General features: G+C 39.6%; 1 protein-coding gene across 1 annotated transcript; it reads left to right on the forward strand.

Annotated features, from left to right (window-relative positions):
• The first annotated feature begins 8,727 nt into the window (after positions 1-8,727).
• LOC109554079 (olfactory receptor 8A1-like) lies at positions 8,728-9,681 on the forward strand. The gene has a single exon (XM_019954393.2). The coding sequence runs from the start codon at positions 8,728-8,730 to the stop codon at positions 9,679-9,681; it is 954 nt and encodes a 317-aa protein (XP_019809952.2).
• The last annotated feature ends 15,417 nt before the right edge of the window (positions 9,682-25,098 follow it).

Genomic DNA, 25,098 nt, shown 5'->3' on the forward strand with positions numbered 1-25,098 from the left:
TGAAGACACTTTAAAATAAAAACTTAAAGCCTAGCTGATATGCCTAATCAGTTCAATTCAGTCTCTCAGTCGTGTCTGACTCTTTGAAACCCCATGAACCGCAGTACCCCACGCCTCCCTGTCCATCACCAACTCACGGAGTTTACCCAAACTCATGTCCATTGAGCCGGTGATGCCATCCAACCATCTCATCTTCTGTCATCCCCTTCTCCTCCAGCCCTCAATCTTTGCCAGCATCAGGGTCTTTTCAAATGAGTCAGCTCTTCACATCAGGTGGCCAAAGTATTGGAGTTTCAGCTTCAAAATCAGTCCCTCCAATGAACACCCAGGACTGATCTCCTTTAGGATGGACTGGTTGGATCTCCTTGCAGTCCAAGGGACTCTCAAGAGTCTTCTCCAACACCACACCTCAAAAGTATCAGTTCTTCAGCACTCAGCTTTCTTTACAGTCCAACTCTCACATCCATACAGTGAATAACTAATGATAAGTAAAAGCTGTAATACTGGTAGTGACTGATGATGGTGTCGATGGTAATGACCAAGATGGTTGTGGGTGTTTGTGGTGATGCTGGTGGAAGTGGTGATGTTGATGTTAATGATGATGATGTTAATTATGTTAATGATGATGATGGATCTGTGGGTGTAAAATATTTGAAAGGATGCATTAGATTATAGTTTCTCAAGAAGCAAGTTGACTTCCCCAGTAAAAGGAAAATTAACACCCTTGGGACACTTGGGACACAAAAACACAAAAACCAGGGTCCTAATTGCTCTTTTTCTAAGGACTCCAGTCTCCGAAGTGACTCCATCCCAGGAGAACCTTTATCCATATACCCACATATTTAAACAGGTCTCCAAGTCTCCCCATCTCAGTGACCATATTCCACTTCATAAGCTTGTGTGGTCTTCTGATTTCCTATGATTTATTTCCTGACTGTTGAAACTGAGGCATATTCTAAAATTTCCAGGAGAGCATGTTCCACTTTTCATCAGCACAGGTATTTGATTACAATTTAAAGCAACTGTGTGAGAAAAACATTTCTTTCATGAACTCTTGTTTCTAATACAAGCTATTTGCAATCATGTTTACCTTCATCTCTAAGGTAAGGGTTTTTTCTTGTGTCCCACGTTCTTATGGGCAGCAATCCTAAGCCTCTGATGGTCTGCTAGAACTGGAGTAGTAATTGTAATGACTAATATCAACTATAGGCTCATGTTTTACTATTTTATGATATTAGATAACTATGGGAGAAAATAAGTTGTTCAACAACCATTTGCAGAAATACACTGGAACTCTCCAAAAAAAGATACCCCTCATCCAGAGACAAAGGAGAAGCTGCAAAGAAACAGTAGGAGGGGCACAATCATGATAAAATAAAATCCTAAACCTAACAGGGCTAATTTCCTGTGCCTTCATCCTGTCCAGTATCCTCCACAGCAGCACCACAGAGGAAAGTTCCAAAGCCTTCAGCACTTGCAGCTCCCAGTTTGCAGCCATGGGGATTTTCTATGGAATTATTGCCTTCATGTACTTAAAACCCTCCACAGCCAGTTCCCTGGCCCAGGAGAACATGGCCTCCGGGTTTTACACCACAGTGGTCCCCATACTGAACCTCCTGATCTACAGCTTGAGGTTTAAGGAGGTAAATGTGGCCACCCAGAAAACTCCAAGGGGAAAATTATTTTCAGGCGCATGTCATCGTTCTTGCTCAAATTTAAGAATAAGTTCTTATGAATCCCAGAGGGAAACCCTCTGAATCCTTGCCCACCAGGGAAAGGAAACAGTCCCTTCTCTGCATGGCTGGGTGACTTCTCCTGCCTTCTTACCTCCTCCTTCTTGCCCTCTCTCTTCTCTCATCCCTATTTAAAACCAGCTGATATTTTCTTTATTTTCCTTATTTCAGAAGCCTTTTCTCTATCCTGAGTCCTTTGGTAAACTCTACTAGCTAAATTGTAATTCAATATAATTTTTTTTCAAGTTTCACAGACTCACAGATAGAGAAAAAAGAGTGATTACTTGGGGTGGTGGGGTAGAAGAGAGCCAGGGGATTAAGCATATAACTACTATGCATAAAATAAATAAGCATGGCCACTAATATATAGTTACTTTAAACAGAGTCACCTATAAAAATGTGGTCCATCTGAAACAAATATAATATTGTAAATCAACTACCTTTCAATAAATTAAACTTTAGCTGAGTTCGAGAGTCATTCACTGTTTCATTTTCTTCTATGTAGAAAATATTTCTCAGCCCACTTCCTAGTTTTTTCCACTTGGAAGTACACAAGGCAGAGAGAGGTGGATCTCAGAGTGACCAGGAAGTGAGGCCCAGAGTCTTTCTCACCTGGACTTCCTCCTCTCCTCTTTTCCACTCCTCCCTATTTATTCCTGCCCAAGAACTTCTACCTCACCCCTTTCTATGAATTTCTTAATCACAGTAATAATAATGCTAGCCACTACCATGTTTGGGGCACCTATTTGAGCCACACAACTCTTCTAAATGCGCTATATGCCTTCTTTCAATTACAATTTGCAACAGTTAGACACCATGTCTTATGTCTCCTGCGTTGGCAGGCAGGTCTTTTACCACTAGAGCCACCTGGGAAGCCCTCACTGGTGTATGCTTGTCTCAGACTAATAATACTGTACTCATTATGTCAGTTATACTACAGAAAAATGGGTCCTTTAAAAAAAAAAAAACAGTGCATCTTAACACCCAAAATCAATCAATAATCACAGAATGTGAGATCATATATATACATATACATACATACATACCTTTTACAAATAAAAGAAATGGAGCTAAGTCACAACTCCAAAGTATGGAATCTCCCCTCTATCCCTAAATTCACACAGCCACTGACTTACTTTCTATAACAATTTATTAGTTTTCCCTGATCAGAATACACAATACGGACCCTACGGTGTCTGATAGGTTTTGCCCAACACAATGCTTTTGAAGTCTTTCATATTGTTGCGTGTATCAATAATATATTTCTTTTTTATTAGTAGTAATCCATCGCTTCTATATATCCACAAATTCTTTCTTATCTGTTGATGGACAGTTGGTAGTTTCCAGTTTGAGTTGCTGTGAATAAAGGATATATAAGAATTCATGTACAGAACTCTTTCTGAACCTATGTTTTCATTTACCTTAGATAAATAGCTAAGAATTGTTTGGCCATAGGCAAGTTTAAAAGAAACTACCAAACAATCCTACAAAAAAGTTGTTTGATTTTATTTTCCATTAGCACTGTATAAGAAGTGGAGTAGCACTGTGTAAGAAGTACTATATAAGAAGCAAGGAGAAGCACTTGCTCTGCATTCTCAACAAAACGATATTGTCCCATTTTCAAGTGTTAGCATCTCTAGCGGGTACATAGTGAAAGTGTTAGTCACCCAGTTGGGTCTGACTCTTTGCAACCCATGCAGTGTAGCCAGGCTTCTCTACCCATGGGATTCTCCAGGCAAGAATATGTTAAGCTATATAAGGACAATGATTGCAATGAACTGAAACACACATAAAATATGGTTAAAATAGGATACTAAATATGGTTAAGATACTAAAGAAAAATAACTAACTTTCTTTGGTAGATAATCAGAAACTAAATTATTATTTTGAAAATTAGAAAATGAAGGTGAGGTAAACGTTTCTATATGAACTGTGGTGATGGATACACAATCTGTGCATGTGATAAAATTGCTTTGAGGTTAATTTACATACACACAAATGAGTATAAATAAGAATGGGGAAATCTGAAGAAGATCAATCGATATGTGGGGCTTCCCCAGTGGCTCAGAGGGAAAAGAATCTTCCTGCAATGTGGAAGATGAGGGCTCGGTCCCTGGGTCAGGAAGATCCCCTGGAGAAGGGAATGGCTACCCACATCAGTATTCTTTCTTGGCAAATTCCAAGGACATCCTGGGTGTGATATTGTATTATAATTCTGCAAATTGTCCCCATTGGGGGAAACTGCTTAGGGGTACACAGGATCTCTCTCTATTATTTCTTGTACCCCTATGTGAATCTACAATTAACTCAAAAGAAAAAGTTTAATTTAAAAATCTTCACTAGCACCATTTTCACAGATAATATATTACTGAATGTAGTCTTGAAAAGGGCACATTCTTATCAGCATATTTTCCTTATGAATGAGAATATACAAGTGAAGAATTCTTACAAATCTACCTTCTTATGCCCTCAACCTCCTCCCATTCTACACAGTCAATCTACAGGTCCAACATCAAGGTGACAAGTTTAGCACTCCTTATGAATTAACGTTCCTTTAGTGAAATTACACAGTTTTATTAAAACAGTCAACTCTATTCTTTAAATCCTTTCAAATAAGCCTTTTAATCATAATTGGTTATGCGTGATCGTGAATAACTAATGATGAGTAACAGCCATAATGACAGTGACTGACAATGGTGTTGATAATAATAACCGCGGGGGTAGTGGGGCTGGTGGCGCTGCTTGTAATGATGATACTGTGGATGGTGATGGACTCATTGACGCTAAATTACTTGAAAGGAGGCATTAGACTGTAGTTTCTCAAACAGCAAGTTGACTTCCCCAATAAAAGGAAAATTAACTCACTTGGGACCCAAGAACATAATTCGCAGCCCAAGTGTAAATCAAAACTCTAATTGTCCTTTGCGAAGGCCCACAGTCTCTGAAGTGACTGCCTCCCAGGAGAAGTTCTGCTCATATACATATAAACACACCCACACATCTCCCAACCTCATGGACCCTTTTTTCATGATGGGGCTGGCCCCTTTGAGTAACTTTAGGATTAGATGTAAATCTATATGGTTCTCTCATTTACCAATATTGATTTCCTAACTGTCAAAATCGAGGCATTTCCAAATACTTCCAGGAGACTGTGTACAGCTGCACATCAGCAGAGGTATTTAATTAGAATTTAAACAATTCTATGATGGCAAGAACCACTACAATATTGTAAAGTAATTAGCTTCCAATTAAAATAAAGGAATTAATTTTATAAAAAACAATTCTATGAGAAAAATATTTCTTTCATCACCTCTTGTGTCTGATGCAAGCTATCTCCAACCCTGTGTTTACCTTCATCTCCGGGTGGTTTTTCTTTGTGTGCTGTGTTCTTGTGGGCAGCAATCCTGAGCCTCTGATGGTCTGGTAGAACTGGAGGTAGGAACTGTAGTGACTGATATCAAATATGGGGTCATGTTTTCCTATTTTATATTGTTAGATGATTGTGGGAATCAATAATTAAGTCAATGCTGTCTAGGATTTTCCCATCTGCACCTCACGAAGTAAATACTTTTCAGTCCATATGGCCCTGTGATTTCTGGCAATGGTGTATTCTAGGTGGATTGTCTATGTTTATTAAGTTTTAAGAGGCAGAATTTGAGTTGAAGGGAATTTGTAAGATATTTTTAATCTATTGTTGCTCCCTGCAAGAATTTTTTCATTTTTACAATTAACAGAAATAATACTCAAAAAATCTTAGTTACCTCTGATAGCAATTATTATAAAATTAGCAATTTAACCGTCAGTAATTTAACATGTATAGTTTATAGTGAAACTCAGATTTTCTTGTCTTCATGCTGGATTTTTACACTAGAAAAAAATATATAGTTAGTGCTGAAGTTACTATTATTATAGGAATGAGACAAGGCATTATAAAGTGATACATTTAAAAAGCAGGTTACAAAAATTATTTAAAATACGTGTATGCTTATACATATATAGATACATATGTGAAAGTGAAATGACATGCTCAGCAATGTTGGACTCTTTTGGACCCTGCAGACTGTAGCCTACCAGGCTCCTCTGTCCATGGGATTCTCCAGGCAAGAATGTTGGAGTCAGTTGCCATGCCCACCTCCAGGGGATCTTCCCAACCCAGGGATGGAACCTTGGGTCTTCTGCATTGCAAGCAGATACTTTACCATCTGAGCCACCAGAGACACCTAGATAACATATTTTTGTTGATATTCAGTCACCAAGTCGTGTCCGACTCTTGGCAAACCCGTAGATGCCATGCATGCCAGGCCCCCCTGTCCCTCATCATCTCCCAGAGTTTGCTCAAGTTCATGTCCATTGAATCAGGGATGCATATATGCACTGAAACATTGAAAAACACCTAAAACAATAGTAATGACTAGTGCTTGTCTCCAAGGAGCTGGAAGGTTATTTTATTTTTGCTTATTTGTATTCCTGATTTTCTGCAATGCACATATACTGGCTTGGTAATTTTTCTTTTTTATTTCTTAAATTAATTAATTAGTTTATTTATTTTTGCCTGCACTGGGTCTTTGGAGTTGCACAAGGCTTCCTCTAGTTGCGTCAAGTAAAGGCTGCTCTCTAGTTCTGTGTGTGGGCTTCTCATGACAGCTGCTGATCTTGTTGCACAGCACGGGATCTAGGGCACAGGCTTCAGTAGCTGCAGAACTCAAGCTTAGTAGTTGTGGCACACGGGCTTAGTTGCTCTGTGGCATGAGGGATCTTCCCAGACCAGGGATCAAACTCATGTCGCCTGCACTGGCAGACAGATTCTTAACCACTGAACCACCAGGGAAGTCCTGATAATTTTTCTTTAATGCATCTTAAATTGGCCATAAAATCTATCATCTTTGTCCAAAAATTCAATAAGTTAACTTCACTAAATAATAATAAACTGCTACAAAGAAGCAGAGAAGGCAATGACACCCCACTCCAGTACTCTTGCCTGGAAAATCCCATGGACGGAGGAGCCTGGTGGGCTGCAGTCATGGGGTTGCTAAGAGTCGGGCTCGACTGAGCGACTTCACTTTCACTTTTCACTTTCATGCATTGGAGAAGGCAATGGCAACCCACTCCAGTGTTCTTGCCTGGAGAATCCAAGGGACGGGGGAGCCTGGTGGGCTGCCATCTATGGGGTCGAACAGAGTCGGACATGACTGAAGCGACTTAGCAGCAGCAGCAGTAGCTACAAGGAAGATAATCTAGAACAAGGTAACAGAGTTTATTTGTGTGTGTGTGTGTGTGTAATAAAGTTTTATTAAAGTATAAAGGAGATAGAGAAAGCTTCTGACATAGGCATCAGAAGGGGGCAGAAAGAGTACCCAGGTAACAGAGTTTAGTGGACAAATAACAAACTGGTAGACAGAAGTCCTAAGGTTTAGTTAGACCCAGTTCTGTATCTTCCTACTTTTACGCTTTTTGATAACTTATTTAAATTTTAGAGCTTCTGCTTCCTAGAGAATAGGAAAATAATATAGCATTCCCCTTTTCATGTGCTATGCACAACGTCAGACATCAAACATAAAACACATTCAACCACAACATTGCTTAGACCTCTAGGTGCGTGAATTTGTAAGGCTACACACTTCGGCCAAGGGAAGCGTTCATGATCAAAAGAAAGCAGTTTCAGTTTCAAGTTCTTCATAATTAGAAAGTCTCTGGAAAGTCACTAGTGTCTGGCACTTCAGTTTTCTCCATATAAACATTCGAATGAAAATTCTACTCTTAACACATTTCTCCTTATATGCAGTATTCTTTAGAGGAGTTAATGAGAATGACTCTTAAAGAGCAGTATACAAAAGTTAGTAACTGTATAAGTAACCAATTAAAATAGTGCAAATTTAAGTCTTTAACTTAAAGAATACCTGTCAGAGAAGGGATATCTATAGGTATCATATCCAGCAATGATGATCCATGCTTCTTAGGACATGTCTGTAACTTAAGTACTTTGTCGTTAGGGAGATGAGGGTTTGACGTCATGATCAAAAAATGAAAACAAGAACAATAATAAAAGTAGCTGGTGAGCATTTACCCTGGAATAACCTATATGTCAGGGCCCAGGCTTCACCAGAGAGGAATTAATTAGAATCTCTCTGGGTGGAGCATAGATATCAACCCTTTTTAAATGTTGCAGGTGATTATAATATACAGCCAATGTTGAGTACCATTGCCTTAGGGCCTGAGGCCAGTGAAACACTAGGAAAACATTCCAGACATCTACTGACAGCTCACATTTGTGTAAGAAATGGCATCTTGAAAAAAAGATTCTAACTGCATTATCCCATATTATTTCTACAACCACCTTAGAGATTGTTATCACTCATCTCTTCATCTTTCAGACACAGAAATTGACTTGAAACTCAATAATACTGTTGTAGCTAATATATCCCCCTGACACTTCATCAATCTGAGATCGGTTACTGGATGTTCACATTCAGTCAATATTTAGGACTTGCATAAATGATAGAAGAATTTCAATTCTGAAACAAAATATATCTCTGATATTAACTCTAGTGCTTATTACCTACAGGATTGAGATTCGCAAACTTGAACCTTCTTCAGTCTCATCTGGAGACAGTGTGGTACACAGATCAATGGGCCCCATCCCAGAGTTCCTGACTTGGTAGGTCTGGGGAGAGGCCTGAGAATCTGCATCTCTAACGTCTTCATGTAATACCAATGATGCTGGCCCAGGAACTGCACTTTAAGACCCACTGTGCTAGGCTGTTTCAGACCACGAAAGTGACAGCAGCTCCAGATCTTGCCCCCTTTGGGGCTCATCTTTGAAATACTCAGGGTCTTGTCTTCCTCCCAAAACAAACAGCAGGATGAGGGAATATTCATCAGGAAAGACATCAGGATCGCACAGCTGGCCCAGAGTCTCAAAACTAGCTTCACCAAGCAATGCAAGAAGCAGCCATTCATGCAGTTCTTCTCTCATCACACAGGTCCCCCAAGGAGAATGGCTGCAGAAAATCACTCTACAGTGACAGAGTTCATTCTCGGAGGTTTAACAAGTCAACCAGAGCTCCAGCTCCCCCTCTTCTTCCTCTTCCTTGGGATCTACTCAGTCACTATGGTAGGGAACCTGGGCATGATAACACTGATTTGTCTGAACGCTCAGCTTCACACCCCCATGTACTATTTCCTCAGCAACCTGTCCTTTGTGGATCTCTGCTACTCCTCTGTCACTACCCCTAAGATGCTGGTGAACTTTGTGTCAGGGAAGAACACCATCTCCTATGCAGGGTGCATGGCCCAGCTCTACTTCTTCCTTCTATTTGTCGTTACTGAGAGTTACACACTGACAGTGATGGCCTATGACCGCTACGTTGCCATCTGCAGACCTCTGTTTTACAACATCATCATGTCTCAACGAGCCTGCTTCCTGCTATTGGCTAGGGTCTATGTCATGTCAGTCATTGGCTCAAACATAGAGACTATCATCTTGTCAAAACTGTCCTACTGTGAGACACTCATCAGTCATTATTACTGTGACATACTTGCCCTTATGAAACTCTCCTGCTTTAGCACCTATCATATTGACATGATAGTATTCTCTTTGGCTGGATTTGATATCATAGTCACCAGCTTAACAATCCTTGTTTCCTATGCCTTCATCCTGTCCAGTATCTTCCGCATCAGAACCACAGAGGGAAGGTCCAAAGCTTTCAGCACCTGCAGCTCCCACTTTGCAGCAATGGGGATGTTCTATGGAACAACCGCTTTCATATACTTGAAACCCTCCACAGCCAGTTCCCTGGCCCAGGAGAATGTGGCCTCCGTGTTCTACACTTCAGTGATCCCCATGCTGAACCCCCTGATCTACAGCTTGAGAAATAAGGACGTAAAGGCTGCCATGCAGAAAACCCTGAGAGGAAAATGTTTTAAGGCAAATGTTATTACTCTTTCTTAGTTTTAAAAGTTGTTATGAATCCCAGAGAGAAGCCCTAAGAATGCTTGCACACCCGGGATGGGAAGCTGTCCCTTCTCTGGATGGCTGGGACACTGCGCCTGCCTCCTTGCCTCTTCCTTCCCATCCACCCTCTCCTCTGATTTCTTCATCTTTTCCCTCATTTGGGAAGCATATGCTATATCCTGATTCCCTTAATAAATCCCACTGTCTTAATTGGATTTTAACAAAGCTTTAAACATTCACAGACTCACACATAGAGAAAGTAGTGTTTACCATTGAGTAGAGGAAAGCAGGGATGGGCAAGGTAAGAGGAGGGGATTGAGAGACACAGACCACTCTATATAAAATTAATAGGCAACAGGGATGTAATGTACAACACATGGAAATATAGCCATTATTTCTTAGTTCTCTGCATACTAAATCGCTTCAGTCATGACCAACTCCTTGTACCATATGGACTGTGGCCCTCCAGGTTCCTCTCTCCATGGGGTTTCCCAGGCAAGAATATTAGAGTGGATTGCCATTTCCTCCCCTAGATGATCTTTCTGATGCAGGCATCAAACACACATCTTTTATGTCTCCTTAACTGTAAATTCAGTTCAGTCACTCAGTTGTGTCCGAGTCTTTGTGACCCCATGGACTGCAGCATGCCAGGCTTCCCTGTCCATCACCAACTCCTGGAGCTTGCTCAAACTCATGTCCATCGTCTCTGTGATTACATCCAACCGTGTTATCCTCTGTCATCCCCTTCTCCTTCTGTCTTCAATCTTTCCCAGCATCAAAGTCTTTTCCAATGAGTCACTTCTTTTACCGTGAATGAAGTTTAGTTCTCTAACTGTAAATGGAGTATACTATAAATAATATTGAATAAGTATGTTCTATATCCAAAACTAGTATAATATTGTATATCAATTACACCTCAATAAAACATTAAACTTTCAACAGTGAGTTTGAAATCCACCTTTTTATTAATTTCTATGTAGAAAATATTACTTAATTTACAATATACTTTCTGCACTTGGGTGTACACAAGGCAGAGATTGGAATGAAAGTCTCCAGCAAGTGATGTCCAGAACCTTCCTCATCTAAACATCTTCCTCTTCTCTCCTTCACTCCTCTCTAATCTCTATATAAGGACTCCTACTTGATCCCTTCATGTAAGTGAGTAACAATAATAATGATGTCAGCCAATAACATGTTTTTCAACATATACCTGAGCCCTGAAATTCTTCTAACACTTTATATGCATTATTTCAATTACACCTCACACAGTTAGGTACTACTGTTTTCCCCTTTTCACTACGGAAATGCAGTTTAGTCACTTGCTGAAGTCACACATCTGGTGAACAAAGACACTGGGAATCAAGCCCACGTCTAAGTGACTTTGGAGCCCACACACTTGTCTCTCAAATGTCCCCTTTGTTTTAACCTGGCACCTCCTTTGAACAGTCAATCACACCTGCCCGAATTGTGCTCTTCCAATTTCAAATGCCTCCTAAAATCAGTTCCTCAGATCTCCACCGTTTATCATCTGCCCTAGTCTCCTCACATTTATAGGCAACTTTTTCAGAATAAATAAGGAAACAGAGTGACCAGCTCACCAGGTTTCCTGGCACTTCACCATGTTTCACACTGGAAGCCCCACCTGGGGAAACCACTCAGACCTAGACAAACCAGGATGATTGGTCATCCAGATTATAAATTGCCGCCAAATCGCTTTCTGCTTAATTAACACAGAGATCTACTGCCAACGTTGCTCAGTAAATCCAGTGGCAATAGGACAAGATTTCCCCCCACTCCCCTTTCTTTGTAACAATATCAAGCATACGTGTTTCAGACTCAGCAGCCTGACACGGTGCATGGATGTATAACATTTTCTCATGTCTAGCGATTTTTTGGTATTCTGTTTTATCAATCAGTGATTTATAATGAGAAACATATAACTCTACTTTTCTGCAGCAAAAGGGAATAAATACAGTGAATGATTTTGTTAGAGCTGATTTAGACTAAAGAAAAGTTGAGGATGCCCCCAAAGTGACTTCAGAATTGATGTGACTCCCTGCTGCTACTGTGACCACTGCCACCACAAATAAAGCCTCTCATAAAAGCCACTCAAAAATCAGTAAACAGCTGAACCTTGGGTTCGAACATCACCTGGAAGCTTGTTAGAGATGCAAATTTGGGATCCCTGCTCCACACCTACAAAGTTACCGGGTGGGGTTCAGTAATCTGTGTTGCAATAGATCTCCTGGTGATTCCAATGTACACTAAAGAGTGAGAACCACCTCACTCCCACCTTCAAATCTCACCAAAAATGCATTTAAAAATTAGTGGGAACTAATTCATATCCATGGCTCTAGCTAGAGGGGACATTGGGATATGTAGTTTTCAGCTTTTCACCTGATTAGAACAAGGGTGGAATGCATATGGAAAGATCCATTCCCAACTATGTACTCTAACAACTTATCCTAGGGAGGAGGGCATTCCACACTGGGGAGCACTATTCTCACTCCTGGGAGGAGTCACAGGCCCCTGAATCATCTTCCTAGTGAAGTGAAAATGTACCCTCCCTCTTTCCTCTACAAAATACTCAAGTATTTAAACTTGTTTTTTTTTTCCTTCCAGTTTCTTTTGGTTGGTGTATTAAGAAGGAGGAGCTCCACAGACAGCTCAGTGGTAAAGAATCCACATGCCAATACAGAAGACCTGGGTTTGATCCCTGGGTTGGAAAGATCCCCTGGATGAGGAAATGGCCACTGACTCCAGTAATCTTGCCTGAAAAATCCCAGGGACAGGGGAGCCTGGCAGACAACAGTCCGTGGTGTCGCAAGGAAACAGACGTGATTACAAAGCATGTCTCAAGTCAAGAGCAACCCAGAGACCTCCCAACCCAGTTTGGGAGCTCTTTGGAGAGCCTGCTATCCCACAGGCTGAGTACCTTCTGGAAGACAAAGACTGGACGTGTCCTGGAAGTGTTCACCAGCATGTCCTACTTCTATAAGATCCTGAAATTCAGAGCAAGAATGAGACTTGTTGCTCTACCAATCTTTGTGGGGAAGAGGAGCAGAGAGACATGTGCCTGCCAATATTAATCCGAGCTCCCCTGTGTCCTGACCTTCCCTGTCCTGTGCCCCTAGGACAGGCAGGTACACCTAACCTGGGCCTCCGAGGGTTTAGTGCACAGGATCTCCGGAGAAGAGCCAGTTTTTATATCCATAGTTTTGTTTGCATCAAAACTACACTTTTTGTTGGTTGCTAGTCATCCATTGCCTGAATATATCCACAAATTTGTTTCCTCACCTCTTGCTGGAAAGTTGGTTATTCCCAGTTTGGGCTGATGAATAAACCAGAGACAAGCATCCATGTAAAGAACTCTAATGATATTTTTTCATTTAGCTTGGATGCATATCTAGCAGTGGAATTGTTTGACCATACACAAGTTCATAAGAAACTGCCAAAAGATTTTACAAAGAGATAGTTTAGTAATTTTCCAACAGCAGTGAACATCTAATCTATTGTGAGTAGGAGCCACAAAGGAGAAAACCAAAGCATGGGAGAGAATAGTGAAAACAGTAATGCAAGGAAATTTGCTTACTGTGAATTAGATATTTGAAATGAAGTATTGAAAAAAAATCATACCTAAAAAAACGAAGAATGAATATCAAAACATATCCTCATAAAATTAAGAACCATGGCATATAGATTTTTTTAGTTCTTTCTTAAAGAACTAGAAACAAGGACTAACGCAGAAGCAATGAGCCCCTGTAATCCACTTTTGACCTTGAGACACCATTTCAGAGTTCAGTGGACCCTCTATGGCAACATGCAATATTCCACATATGATATTGTACTATAATTGTGTAAAATGCTACCATTGGGTTAACTATTTAAAGGATACATAGCAGCTATCAATATATTAATTCCTGTACCTCCATTTGAATATATTGTACAATTATCTCGAGAAAAAGTTTAATTTACAATCTGAATTAGCAACATTTTCATGAATGAATGTATTCTTGAAAAGTACATATTCTTTTAAACATATTTCCCTTATGAATGACAAAATGCTCATGAAGAGTCCTTAAAAGTCTACCTTCCTATGCCCCTCAACCTTCTGTAATCCTAACACTACTCATCTAAAGGTGCAGGAGCAAAGTGAAAACTTCAGCATTCCTTATAAACTGGCATTTCTTTACTGAAATTATAAGTTTTTTATTAAAATATTTGCATCTGTTTGAAGACACTTTAAAATAAAAACTTAAAGCCTAGCTGATATGCCTAATCAGTTCAATTCAGTCTCTAAGTCACATCCAACTCTTTGAAACCCCATGAAATGCAGCATGCCAGGCCTCCCTGTCCATCACAAACTCCAGGAGTCCACCCAAACCCACGTAGATCGAGTTGGTGATGCCTTCCAGCCATCTCATCCGCTGTCATCCCCTTCTCCTCCTGCCTTCAATCTTTCCCAGCATCGGGGTCTTTTCAAACGAGTCAGCTCTTTGCATCAGGTGGCCAAAGTATTGGAGATTCAGCTTCAACATCAGTCCTTTCAATGAACACCCAGGACTGATCTCCTTTAGGATGGACTGGTTGGATCTCCTTGCAGTCCAAGAGACGCTCAAGAGTCTTCTCCAACACCACAGTTCAAAAGCATCAATTCTTTGGGGCTCAGCTTTCTTTATAGTCCAACTCTCACATCCATACAGTGAATAACTAATGATGAGTAAAAACCGTAATACTGGTAGTGACTGATGATGGTGTCAGTGGTAATGACCAAGATGGTTGTGGGTGTTTGTGGTGATGCTGGTGGAAGTGGTGATGTTGATGTTAATGATGATGATGTTAATTATGTTAATGATGATGATGATGGATTTGTGGGTGTAAAATATTTGAAAGGATGCATTAGATTATAGTTTCTCAAGCGGCAAGTTGACTTCCTCAGTAAAAAGAAAATTAACACACTTGGGACACAAAAACACAAAAACCAGGGTCCTGATTGATCCTTTTCTAAGGACTCCAGTCTCTGAAGTGACTCCATCCCAGGAGAACCTTTATCCATATACTCACATATTTAAACAGGTCTCCAAGTCTCCCCATCTCAGTGACCATATTCCACTTCATAAGCCTGTGTGGTCTTCTCATTTCCTATGATTTATTTCCTGACTGTTGAAACCGAGGCATATCCTAAAATTTCCAGGAGAGCATGTTCCATTTTTTGTCAGCACAGGTATTTGATTACAATTTAAAGCAACTGTGTGAGAAAAACATTTCTTTCATGAACTCTTGTTTCTAATACAAGCTATTTGCAATCATGTTTACCTTCATCTCTAAGGTAAGGGTTTTTTCTTGTGTCCTATGTTCTTATGGGCAGCAATCCTAAGCCTCTGATGGTCTGCTAGAACTGGAGTAATAATTGTAGTGACTACCATCAAGTATAGGCTCATGTTTTCCTATTTTATGATGTTAGATAACTATGGGAGAAAATAAGCAAATCTGTGCTGTCTAGGTTTTCCTATCTGCACTGCACTAAGTCAGTGGTGATCCCACTGTACTGACCTGTAAAGCACTTTGATTTCTGGTAATGATATACCCTAGGTGGATTTTCCATGTTTCTTATTGTTTCAAGAGGTGGAAATTGAGTAAAAGGGCTATGTAAGATGTTTTTAATATACTATTTCTAACTACAGGAAATATTTCTTTTTCATTTAATGTAAATAATAATCAAAAATCTTAGTTACCTCTGAGAGTATTTATTATGAAGTTAATAATTTAAGGATCAATAATTTAACATGTAATAATCACAGTACAATGCAGATTTTCTTGTCTTCACACCCCATCCTAAGGATTTAAGGCTCTCACACAAAGAAAAAGAAATACAGTGAGTGCCAGAGCTACTATTTTATGGGAATCAAATGACAATACATTTTAAAGTGCTACAGTTTAAAAAGCAAGTTGTAAAATGTTTTTTAAAAGACCACTTTCTAACACCATACACAAAAATAAACTCAAAATGGATTAAAGATCTAAACGTAAGACCAGAAACTATAAAACTCCTAGAGGAGAACATAGGCAAAACACTCCGACATACATCACAGCAGGATCCTCTATGACCCACCTCCCAGAATATTGGAAATAAAAGCAAAAATAAACAAATGGGACCTAATTAACCTTAAAAGCTTCTGCACATCAAAGGAAACTATTAGCAAGGTGAAAAGACAGCCTTCAGAATGGGAGAAAATAATAGCAAATGAAGCAACCAACAAACAACTAATCTCAAAAATATACAAGCAACTCCTACAGCTCAACTCCAGAAAAATAAATGACCCAATCAAAAAATGGGCCAAAGAACTAAATAGACATTTCTCCAAAGAAGACATACAGATGGCTAACAAACACATGAAAAGATGCTCAACATCACTCATTATCAGAGAAATGCAAATCAAAACCACTATGAGGTACCATTTCATGACAGTCAGAATGGCTGCGATCCAAAAGTCTACAAATAATAAATGCTGGAGAGGGTGTGGAGAAAAGGGAACCCTCTTACACTGTTGGTGGGAATGCAAACTAGTACAGCCACTATGGAGAACAGTGTGGAGATTCCTTAAAAAACTGGAAATAGAACTGCCTTATGATCCAGCAACCCCACTGCTGGGCATACACACGGAGGAAACCAGAAGGGAAAGAGACACGTGTACCCCAATGTTCATCACAGCACTGGTTATAATAGCCAGGACATGGAAGCAACCTAGATGCCCATCAGCAGATGAATGGCTAAGAAAGCTGTGGTACATATACACAATGGAGTATTACTCAGCCATTAAAAAGAATACATTTGAATCAGTTCTAATGAGGTGGATGAAACTGGAGCCTATTATACAGAGTGAAGTAAGCCAGAAGGAAAAACATAAATACAGTATACTAACACATATATATAGAATTTAGAAAGATGGTAACAATAACCCTGTGTACGAGACAGCAAAAGAGACACTGATGTATAGAACAGTCTTATGGACTCTGTGGGAGAGGGAGAGGGTGGGAAGATTTGGGAGAATGGCAATGAAACATGTAAAATATCATGTAGGAAACGAGTTGCCAGTCCAGGTTCGATGCACGATGCTGGATGCTTGGGGCTGGTGCACTGGGACGGCCCAGAGGGATGGTATGGGGAGGGAGGAGGGAGGAGGGTTCGGGATGGGGAACACATGTATACCTGTGGCGGATTCATTTTGATATTTGGCAAAACTAATACAATTATGTAAAGTTTAAAAATAAAATAAAATTAGAAAAAAAAAAAGATAAATCCATGCTTATCACAGGAAAGACATACATGCATAGTAAAAACTCTAAAAGGAAAGTTTTTAGTCTCCAAGGAAAAAGAAAGGGAGATTATATTTTTGTCATTTATATGTCTGATTTTCTACAATGCATGTTTATTGGTTTAGTTATTTTTCTTTAATGCATCTGAAATTGGCAATAAAATTGATCCTGTGTCCAAAAATTCAGTAAATTAAGTTTGCTTAATAATAATAACATAATAATAAAATAATAAAAACATAATAACAAGTACTAGGCACAAGATGACATTTACTACACACACAGCAACATAATTTTATGAAAACAAAACAGACTGGTGGTCAGAAGTCATGAGTTTAAACCCAGATCTGTGTCTTGCTGGTTTTATGCTTTTGGATGACTTATTTAACTTCTAGCTTCCCTTGGAGCTCGTGGGAAAGAACCCGCCTGCCAGTGTGGGAGACCCAAGAGACACAGGTTTGATCCCTGGGTTAGGAAGATTCCCTGGAGTAGGAAATGGCAACCCTCTCCAGGATTCTTGGGAGTCCCATGGAGGGGGAACTGGTGGGCCACAACTCATAGATCACAAAAAGCCAGACACAACTAAAGCAATTTAGCACATTTAACTATTAGATCTTCCCGCACCAGTTAGGCAGCACCAGAAGAGGGAGAGGCACACAGAGCCAGCTTTACCCTGTGAGGTCCCACTCACCTTCTCCTGCCAGAGCACCAAAATCAACTTATTGTTCAACAACCATCGGCAGAAAGACACTGGCACTCTCCAAAAAAAGATACCCCTCATCCAGAGACAAAGGAGAAGCTGCAAAGAAACGGTAGGAGGGGCACAGTCATGATAAAATAAAATCCTAAGCCTAACAGGCCTAATTTCCTGTGCCTTCATCCTGTCCAGTATCCTCCACAGCAGCACCACAGAGGGAAGGTCCAAAGCCTTCAGCACCTGCAGCTCCCACTTTGCAGCCATGGGGGTTTTCTATGGAATTATTGCCTTCATGTACTTAAAACCCTCCACAGCCAGTTCCCTGGCCCAGGAGAACATGGCCTCCGGGTTTTACACCACAGTGGTCCCCATACTGAACCCCCTGCTCTACAGCTTGAGGAATAAGGAGGTAAATGTGGCCATCCAGAAAACTCCAAGGGGAAAATTATTTTCAGGCACGTATCATCATTCTTGCTCAAATTTAAGAATAAGTTGTTATGAATCCCAGAGGGAAGCCCTCTGAACCCTTGCCCACCAGGGAAAGGAAACAGTCCCTTCTCTGCATGGCTGGGTGACTTCTCCTGCCCCCTTCCCTCCTCCTTCTTGCCCTCTCTCTTCTCTCATCTCTATTTAAAATCAGCTGATATTATGTTTATTTTCCTTATTTCAGGAGCCTTTTTCTATCCTGAGTCCTTAGGTAAACTCTACTAGCTAAATTGTAATTTAATATAATTTTTTTTCAAGTTTCACAGACTCACAGATAGAGAAAAAAGAATGATTACTTGGGGTGGTGGGGGAGAAGAGAGCCAGGGGATTAAGCATATAACTACTATGCATAAAATAAATAAGCATGGCCACTAATATATAGTTACTTTAAACAGAGTCACCTATAAAAATGTGGTCCGTCTGAAACAAATATAATATTGTAAATCAACTACCTTTCAATAAATTAAATTTTGGCTGAGTTTGAGAGTCATTCACTGTTTAATCTTCTTCTACGCAGAAAATATTTCTCAACCCACTTCCTAGTTTTTTTCCACTTGGAAGTACACAAGGCAGAGAGAGGTGGATCTCAGAGTGACCAGGAAGTGATGCCCAGAGTCTTTCTCACCTGGACTTCCTCCTCTCCTCTTTTCCACTCCTCCCTACTTATTCCTGCCCAAGAACTTCTACCTCATCCCTTTCTATGAATTTCTTAGTCACAGTAATAATAATGCTAGCCACTACCATGTTTGGGACACCTACTCTGAGCCACACAACTCTTCTAAATGCGTTATATGCCTTCTTTCAATTACAATTTGCAACAGTTAGACACCATGTCTTACGTCTCCTGCGTTGGCAGGCAGGTCCTTTCCCACTAGAGCCACCTGGGAAGCCCTCACTGGTGTCTGCTTGTCTCAGACTAATAATACTGTGCACATTATGTCAACTATACTACAGTAAAATGGGTCCTTTAAAAAAATAAAAGAGTGCATCTTAACACCCAAAATCAATCCATAATCACAGAATGTGAGATTTTATATATATATATATATATATATATATATATATATACATACACACATACATATATATATATTATACACATACATATCTTTTACAAATAAAAGAAATGGGGCTAAGTCACAACTCCAAAGTATGGAATCTCCCCTCTATCCTTAAATTCACACAGCCACTGACTTACTTTCTATAACAATTTATTAGTTTTCCCTGATCAGAGTACACAATACGGACCCTACGGTGTCTGATATGTTTTGCCCAGCACAATGCTTTTGAGGTCTTTCATATTGTTGCGTGTATCAATAATATATTTCTTTTTTATTAGTAGTAATCCATTGCTTCTATATATCCACAAATTCTTTCTTACCTGTTGATGGACAGTTGGTAGTTTCCAGTTTGAGTTACTGTGAATAAAGGATATATAAGAATTCATGTACAGAACTCTTTCTGAACCTATGTTTTCATTTACCTTAGATAAATACCTAAGAATTGTTTGGCCATAGGCAAGTTTAAAAGAAACTACCAAACAATCCTACAAAGAAGTTGTTTGATTTTATTTTCCATTAGCACTGTATAAGAAGTGGAGTAGCACTGTATAAGAAGTACTATATAAGAAGCAAGGAGAAGCACTTGCTCTGCATTCTCAACAAAACGATATTGTCACATTTTCAAGTGTTAGCATCTCTAGTGGGTACATAGTGAAAGTGTTAGTCACCCAGTTGGGTCTGACTGTTTGCAACCCATGCAGTGTAGCCAGGCTTCTCTACCCATGGGATTCTCCAGGCAAGAAAATGTTAAGCTATATAAGGACAATGATTGCAATGAACTGAAACACACATAAAATATGGTTAAATTAGGAAGAATATAAAGATACTAAAGAAAAATAACTAGCTTTCTTTGGTAGATAATCAGAAACTAAATTATTATTTTGAAAATTAGAAAATGAAGGTGAGGTAAACACTTCTATATGAACTGTGGTGATGGATACACAATCTGTGCATGTGATAAAATTGCTTTGAGGTTAGTTTACATACACACAAATGAGTATAAATAAAAATGGGGAGATCTGAAGAAGATCAGGAGCCCCTGGTGGCTCAGAGGAAAAGAATCTTCCTGCAATGTGGAAGATGAGGGCTCGATCCCTGGGTCAGGAAGATCCCCTGGAGAAGGGAATGGCTACCCACATCAGTATTCTTGCTTGGCAAATTCCAAGGACATCCTGGGTGTGATATTGTATTATAACTTTTCAAATTGTTCCCCTTGGGGGAAACTGCTCAAGGGCACACAGGATCACTCTCTATTATTTCTTGTACCCCTATGTGAATCTACAATTAACTCAAAAGAAAAAGTTTAATTTAAAAATCTTCACTAGCAGCATTTTCACAGATAATATATTGCTGAATGTAGTCTTGAAAAGGGCACATTCTTATCAGCATATTTTCCTTATGAATGAGAATATACAAGTGAAGAATTCTTACAAATCTACCTTCTTATGCCCTCAACCTCCTCCCATTCTACACAGTCAATCTGGAGGTCCAACATCAAGGTGACAAATTTAGCACTCCTTATGAATTAACATTCCTTTAGTGAAATTACACAGTTTTATTAAAACAGTCAACTCTATTTTTTAAATCCTTTCAAATAAGCCTTTTAATCATAATTGATTATGCGTGATTGTGAATAACTAATGATGAGGAACAACCATAATGACAGTGACTGACGTTGTTGATAATAATAACCGCGGGGGTTGTGGGGCTGGTGGCGCTGCTTGTAATGATGATACTGTGGATGGTGATGGACTCATTGATGCTAAATTACTTGAAAGGAGGCATTAGACTGTAGTTTCTCAAACAGCAAGTTGACTTCCCCAATAAAAGGAAAATTAACACACTTGGGACCCAAGAACATAATTCACAACCCAAGTGTTAATCAAAACTCTAATTGTCCTTTGCGAAGGGCCCAGTCTCTGAAGTGACTGCCTCCCAGGAGAAGTTCTGCTCATATACATATAAACACACCCACACATCTCCCAACCTCATGGACCCTTTTTTCATGATGGGGCTGGCCCCTTTGAGTAACTTTAGGATTAGATGTAAATCTATACGGTCCTCTCATCTACCAATATTGATTTCCTAACTGTCAAAATTGAGGCATTTCCAAATACTTCCAGGAAACTGCGTACAGCTGTAGATCGATAGAGGTATTTAATTACAATTTAAACAATTCTATGAGAAAAATATTTCTTTCATCACCTCTTGTGTCTGATGCAGGCTATTTTCAACCCTGTGTTTACCTTCATCTCCGGGTGGTTTTTCTTTGTGTGCTGTGTTCTTGTGGGCAGCAATCCTGAGCCTCTGATGGTCTGGTAGAACTGGAGGTAGGAATTGTAGTGACTGATATCAAATATGGGGTCATGTTTTCCTATTTTATATTGTTAGATGATTGTGGGAATCAATAATTAAGTCAATGCTGTCTAGGATTTTCCCATCTGCACCTCCCTCACGAAGTAAATACTGTTCACTCTGTACGGCCCTGTGATTTCTGGCAATGGTGTATTCTAGGTGGATTGTCTATGTTTCTTAAGTTTTAAGAGGCAGAATTTGAGTAGAAGGGAATTTGTAAGATATTTTTAATCTATTGTTGCTCCCTGCAAGAATTTTTTTCTTTTTTACAATTAACAGAAATAATACTCAAAAAATCTTAGTTACCTCTGATAGCAATTATTATAAAGTTAGCAATTTAACCATCAGTAATTTAACATGTAGAGTTTATAGTGCAATTCAGATTTTCTTGTCTTCATACTATTAATATAATTAAGGATTTTTACACTAGAAAAAAATATATAGTTAGTGCTGACGTTAGTATTATTATAGGAATGAGACAGTACATTATAAAGTAATACATAAAAAAGCAGATTACAAAGATTATTTAAAATACATGTATGCTTATACACATATAGATACATAAGTGAAAGTGAATTGACATACTCAGTCATGTTGGACTCTTGGGACCCTGCAGACTGTAGCCAACCAGGCTCCTCTGTCCATGAGATTCTCCAGGCAAGAATGTTGGAGTCAGTTGCCATGCCCATCTCCAGGAGATCTTCCCAACCCAGGGATGGAACCCTCGGTCTCCTGCATTGCAAGCAGATACTTTACCATCTGAGCCACCAGAGACACCTAGATAACATATTTTTGTTGATATTCAGTCACCAAGTCGTGTCTGACTCTTGGCAAACCCATGGACTTCAGCTGCCAGGGCTCCCTGTCCCTCATCATCTCCCAGATTTTGTCCAAGTTCATGTCCATTGAATCGGGGATGCATATATGCACTGAAACATTGAAAAACACCTAAAACAATAGTAATGACTATTGCTTGTCTCCAAGGAGCCGGAAGATTATTTTATTTTTGCTTATTTGTATTCCTGATTTTCTGCAATGCACATATACTGGCTTGGTAATATTTCTTTTTATTTCTTAAATTAATTAATTAGTTTATTTATTTTTGCCTGCACTGGGTCCTTGGAGTTGCACAAGGCTTCCTCTAGTTGCATCAAGTAAAAGCTGCTCTCTAGTTCTGTGCACGGGCTTCTCATGACAGTGGCTGATCTTGTTGCAAAGCACGGGATCTAGGGCACAGGCTTCAGTAGCTGCAGAACTCAAGCTTAGTAGTTGTGGCGCACGGGCTTAGTTGCTCTGTGGCATGTGGGATCTTCCCAGACCAGGGATCAAACTCATGTTGCCTGCGCTGGCAGACAGATTCTTAACCACTGGACCACCAGGGAAGTCCTGATAATTTTTCTTTAATGCATCTTAAATTAGCCATAAAATTTATCATCTTTGTCCAAAAATTCAATAAGTTAACTTCACTGAATAATAATAAACTACTGCAAAGATGATAATCTAGAACAATGTAACATAGTTTAGTGGACAAATAACAAACTGGTAGACAGAAGTCCTAAGGTTTAGTTAGACCCAGTTCTGTGTCTTCCTACTTTTATGCCTATTGATAACTTACTTAAATTTTAGAGCTTCTGTTTCCTACAGAAGAGGAAAATAATATAGCTTTCCCCTTTTTATATGCTATGCACCATATAAGACATCAAGGATAAAACACATTCAATCAAAACATTGCTTAGACCTCTAGATGCATGGATTTGTAAGGCTACACTCTTGGGCAAAGGGAAGAGTTCATGATCAGAAGAAAGCAGTTTCAGTTTCAAGTTCTTCATAATTAGAAAGTCTCTGGAAAGTCGCTTAGTGTCTGGCACTTCAGTTTTCTCCATATAAACATGCAAATGAAAATTCTACTCTTAACACATTTCTCCTCATATGCAGTATTCTTCAGAGGAGTTAATGAGAATGACTTCTGAAGAGCAGTATACAAAAGTTAGTAACTCTATAAGTAACCAATTAAAATAGTGCAAGTTTAAGGCTTTAACTTAATGAATACCTGTCAGAGAAGGGATATCTATAGGTATCATATCCAGCAATGATGATCCAAGCTTCTTAGGACATGTCTATAGCTTAAGTACTTTGTCATCAGGGAGATGATGGTTTGATATCATGATCAAAAAACGAAAACAAGAACAATAATAAAAGTAGCTGGTATGCCCAGCAGTGGGATTGCTGGATCATAAGGTTGGAGAGGGAGAGGGTGGGAAGATTTGGGAGAATGGCATTGAAACATGTATAACATCATGTATGAAACAAGTTGCCAGTCCAGGTTTGATGCACGATACTGGATGCTTGGGGCTGGTGCACTGGGACGACCCAGAGGGATGGTATGGGGAGGGAGGAGGGAGGAGGGTTCAGGATGGGGAACACATGTATACCTGTGGCGGATCCATTTCGATATTTGGCAAAACTAATACAATATTGTAAAGTTTAAAAATAAAATAAAATTTAAAAAATAAATAAATAAATAAAAGACAACAAGTACTAAAAAAAAAAAAAAAAAAGGATGGTGAGCATTTACCCTGGAATAACCTATATGTCAGGGCCCAGGCTTCACCAGAGATTAATTAACTAGAATCTCTCTGGGTGGAACATAGATATCAACACTTTTTAAATGTTGCAGGTGATTATAATATACAGCCAATGTTGAGTACCATTGCCTTAGGGCCTGAGGCCAGTGAAACACTAGGAAAACATTCCAGACATCTACTGACAACTCACATTTGTGTAAGAAATGGCATCTTGAGAAAAAATTCTAACTGCATTATCCCATATTATTTCTACAACCACCTTAGAAATTGTTATCACTCATCTCTTCATCTTTCAGACACAGAAATTGACTTGAAACTCAATAATACTGTTGTAACTAACATATCCCCCTGACACTTCATCAATCTGAGACAGGTTACTGTATGTTCACATTCAGTCAATATTTAGGACTTGCATAAATGATAGAATTTCATTTCTGAAACAAAATATATCTCTGATATTAACTCTAGTGCTTATTACCTACAGGATTGAGAGTCGCAAACCTGAACCTTCTTCAGCCTCATCTGGAGTCAGTGTGGTACACAGATCACTGGGCCCCATCCCAGAGTTCCTGACTTGGTAGGTCTGGGGAGAGGCCTGAGAATCTGCATCTCTAACGTCTTCATGTAATGCCAATGATGCTGGCCCAGGAACTGCACTTTAAGACCCACTGTATAGGCTGTTTCAGAACCACGAAAGTGACAGCAGCTCCAGATCTTGCCCCCTTTTGGGCTCATCTTTGAAATACTCAGGGTCTTGTCTTCCTCCCAAAACAAACGGCAGGATGAGGGAATATTCATCAGGAAAGACATCAGGATCACACAACTGGCCCAGAGTCTCAAAACCAGCTTCACCAAGCAGTGCAAGAAGCAGCCTTTCATGCAATTCTTCTCTCATCACACAGGTCCCCCAAGGAGA

This window comes from Bos indicus, chromosome 29 (assembly GCF_029378745.1).
Source record: "Bos indicus isolate NIAB-ARS_2022 breed Sahiwal x Tharparkar chromosome 29, NIAB-ARS_B.indTharparkar_mat_pri_1.0, whole genome shotgun sequence".
Lineage (NCBI taxonomy): Eukaryota > Metazoa > Chordata > Mammalia > Artiodactyla > Bovidae > Bos > Bos indicus.

What these genes read in the sequence shown, in the direction of transcription:
- LOC109554079 (XM_019954393.2), top strand. Translation starts at nt 8,728, where the DNA reads ATGGCTGCAGAAAATCACTCTACAGTGACAGAGTTCATTCTCGGAGGT.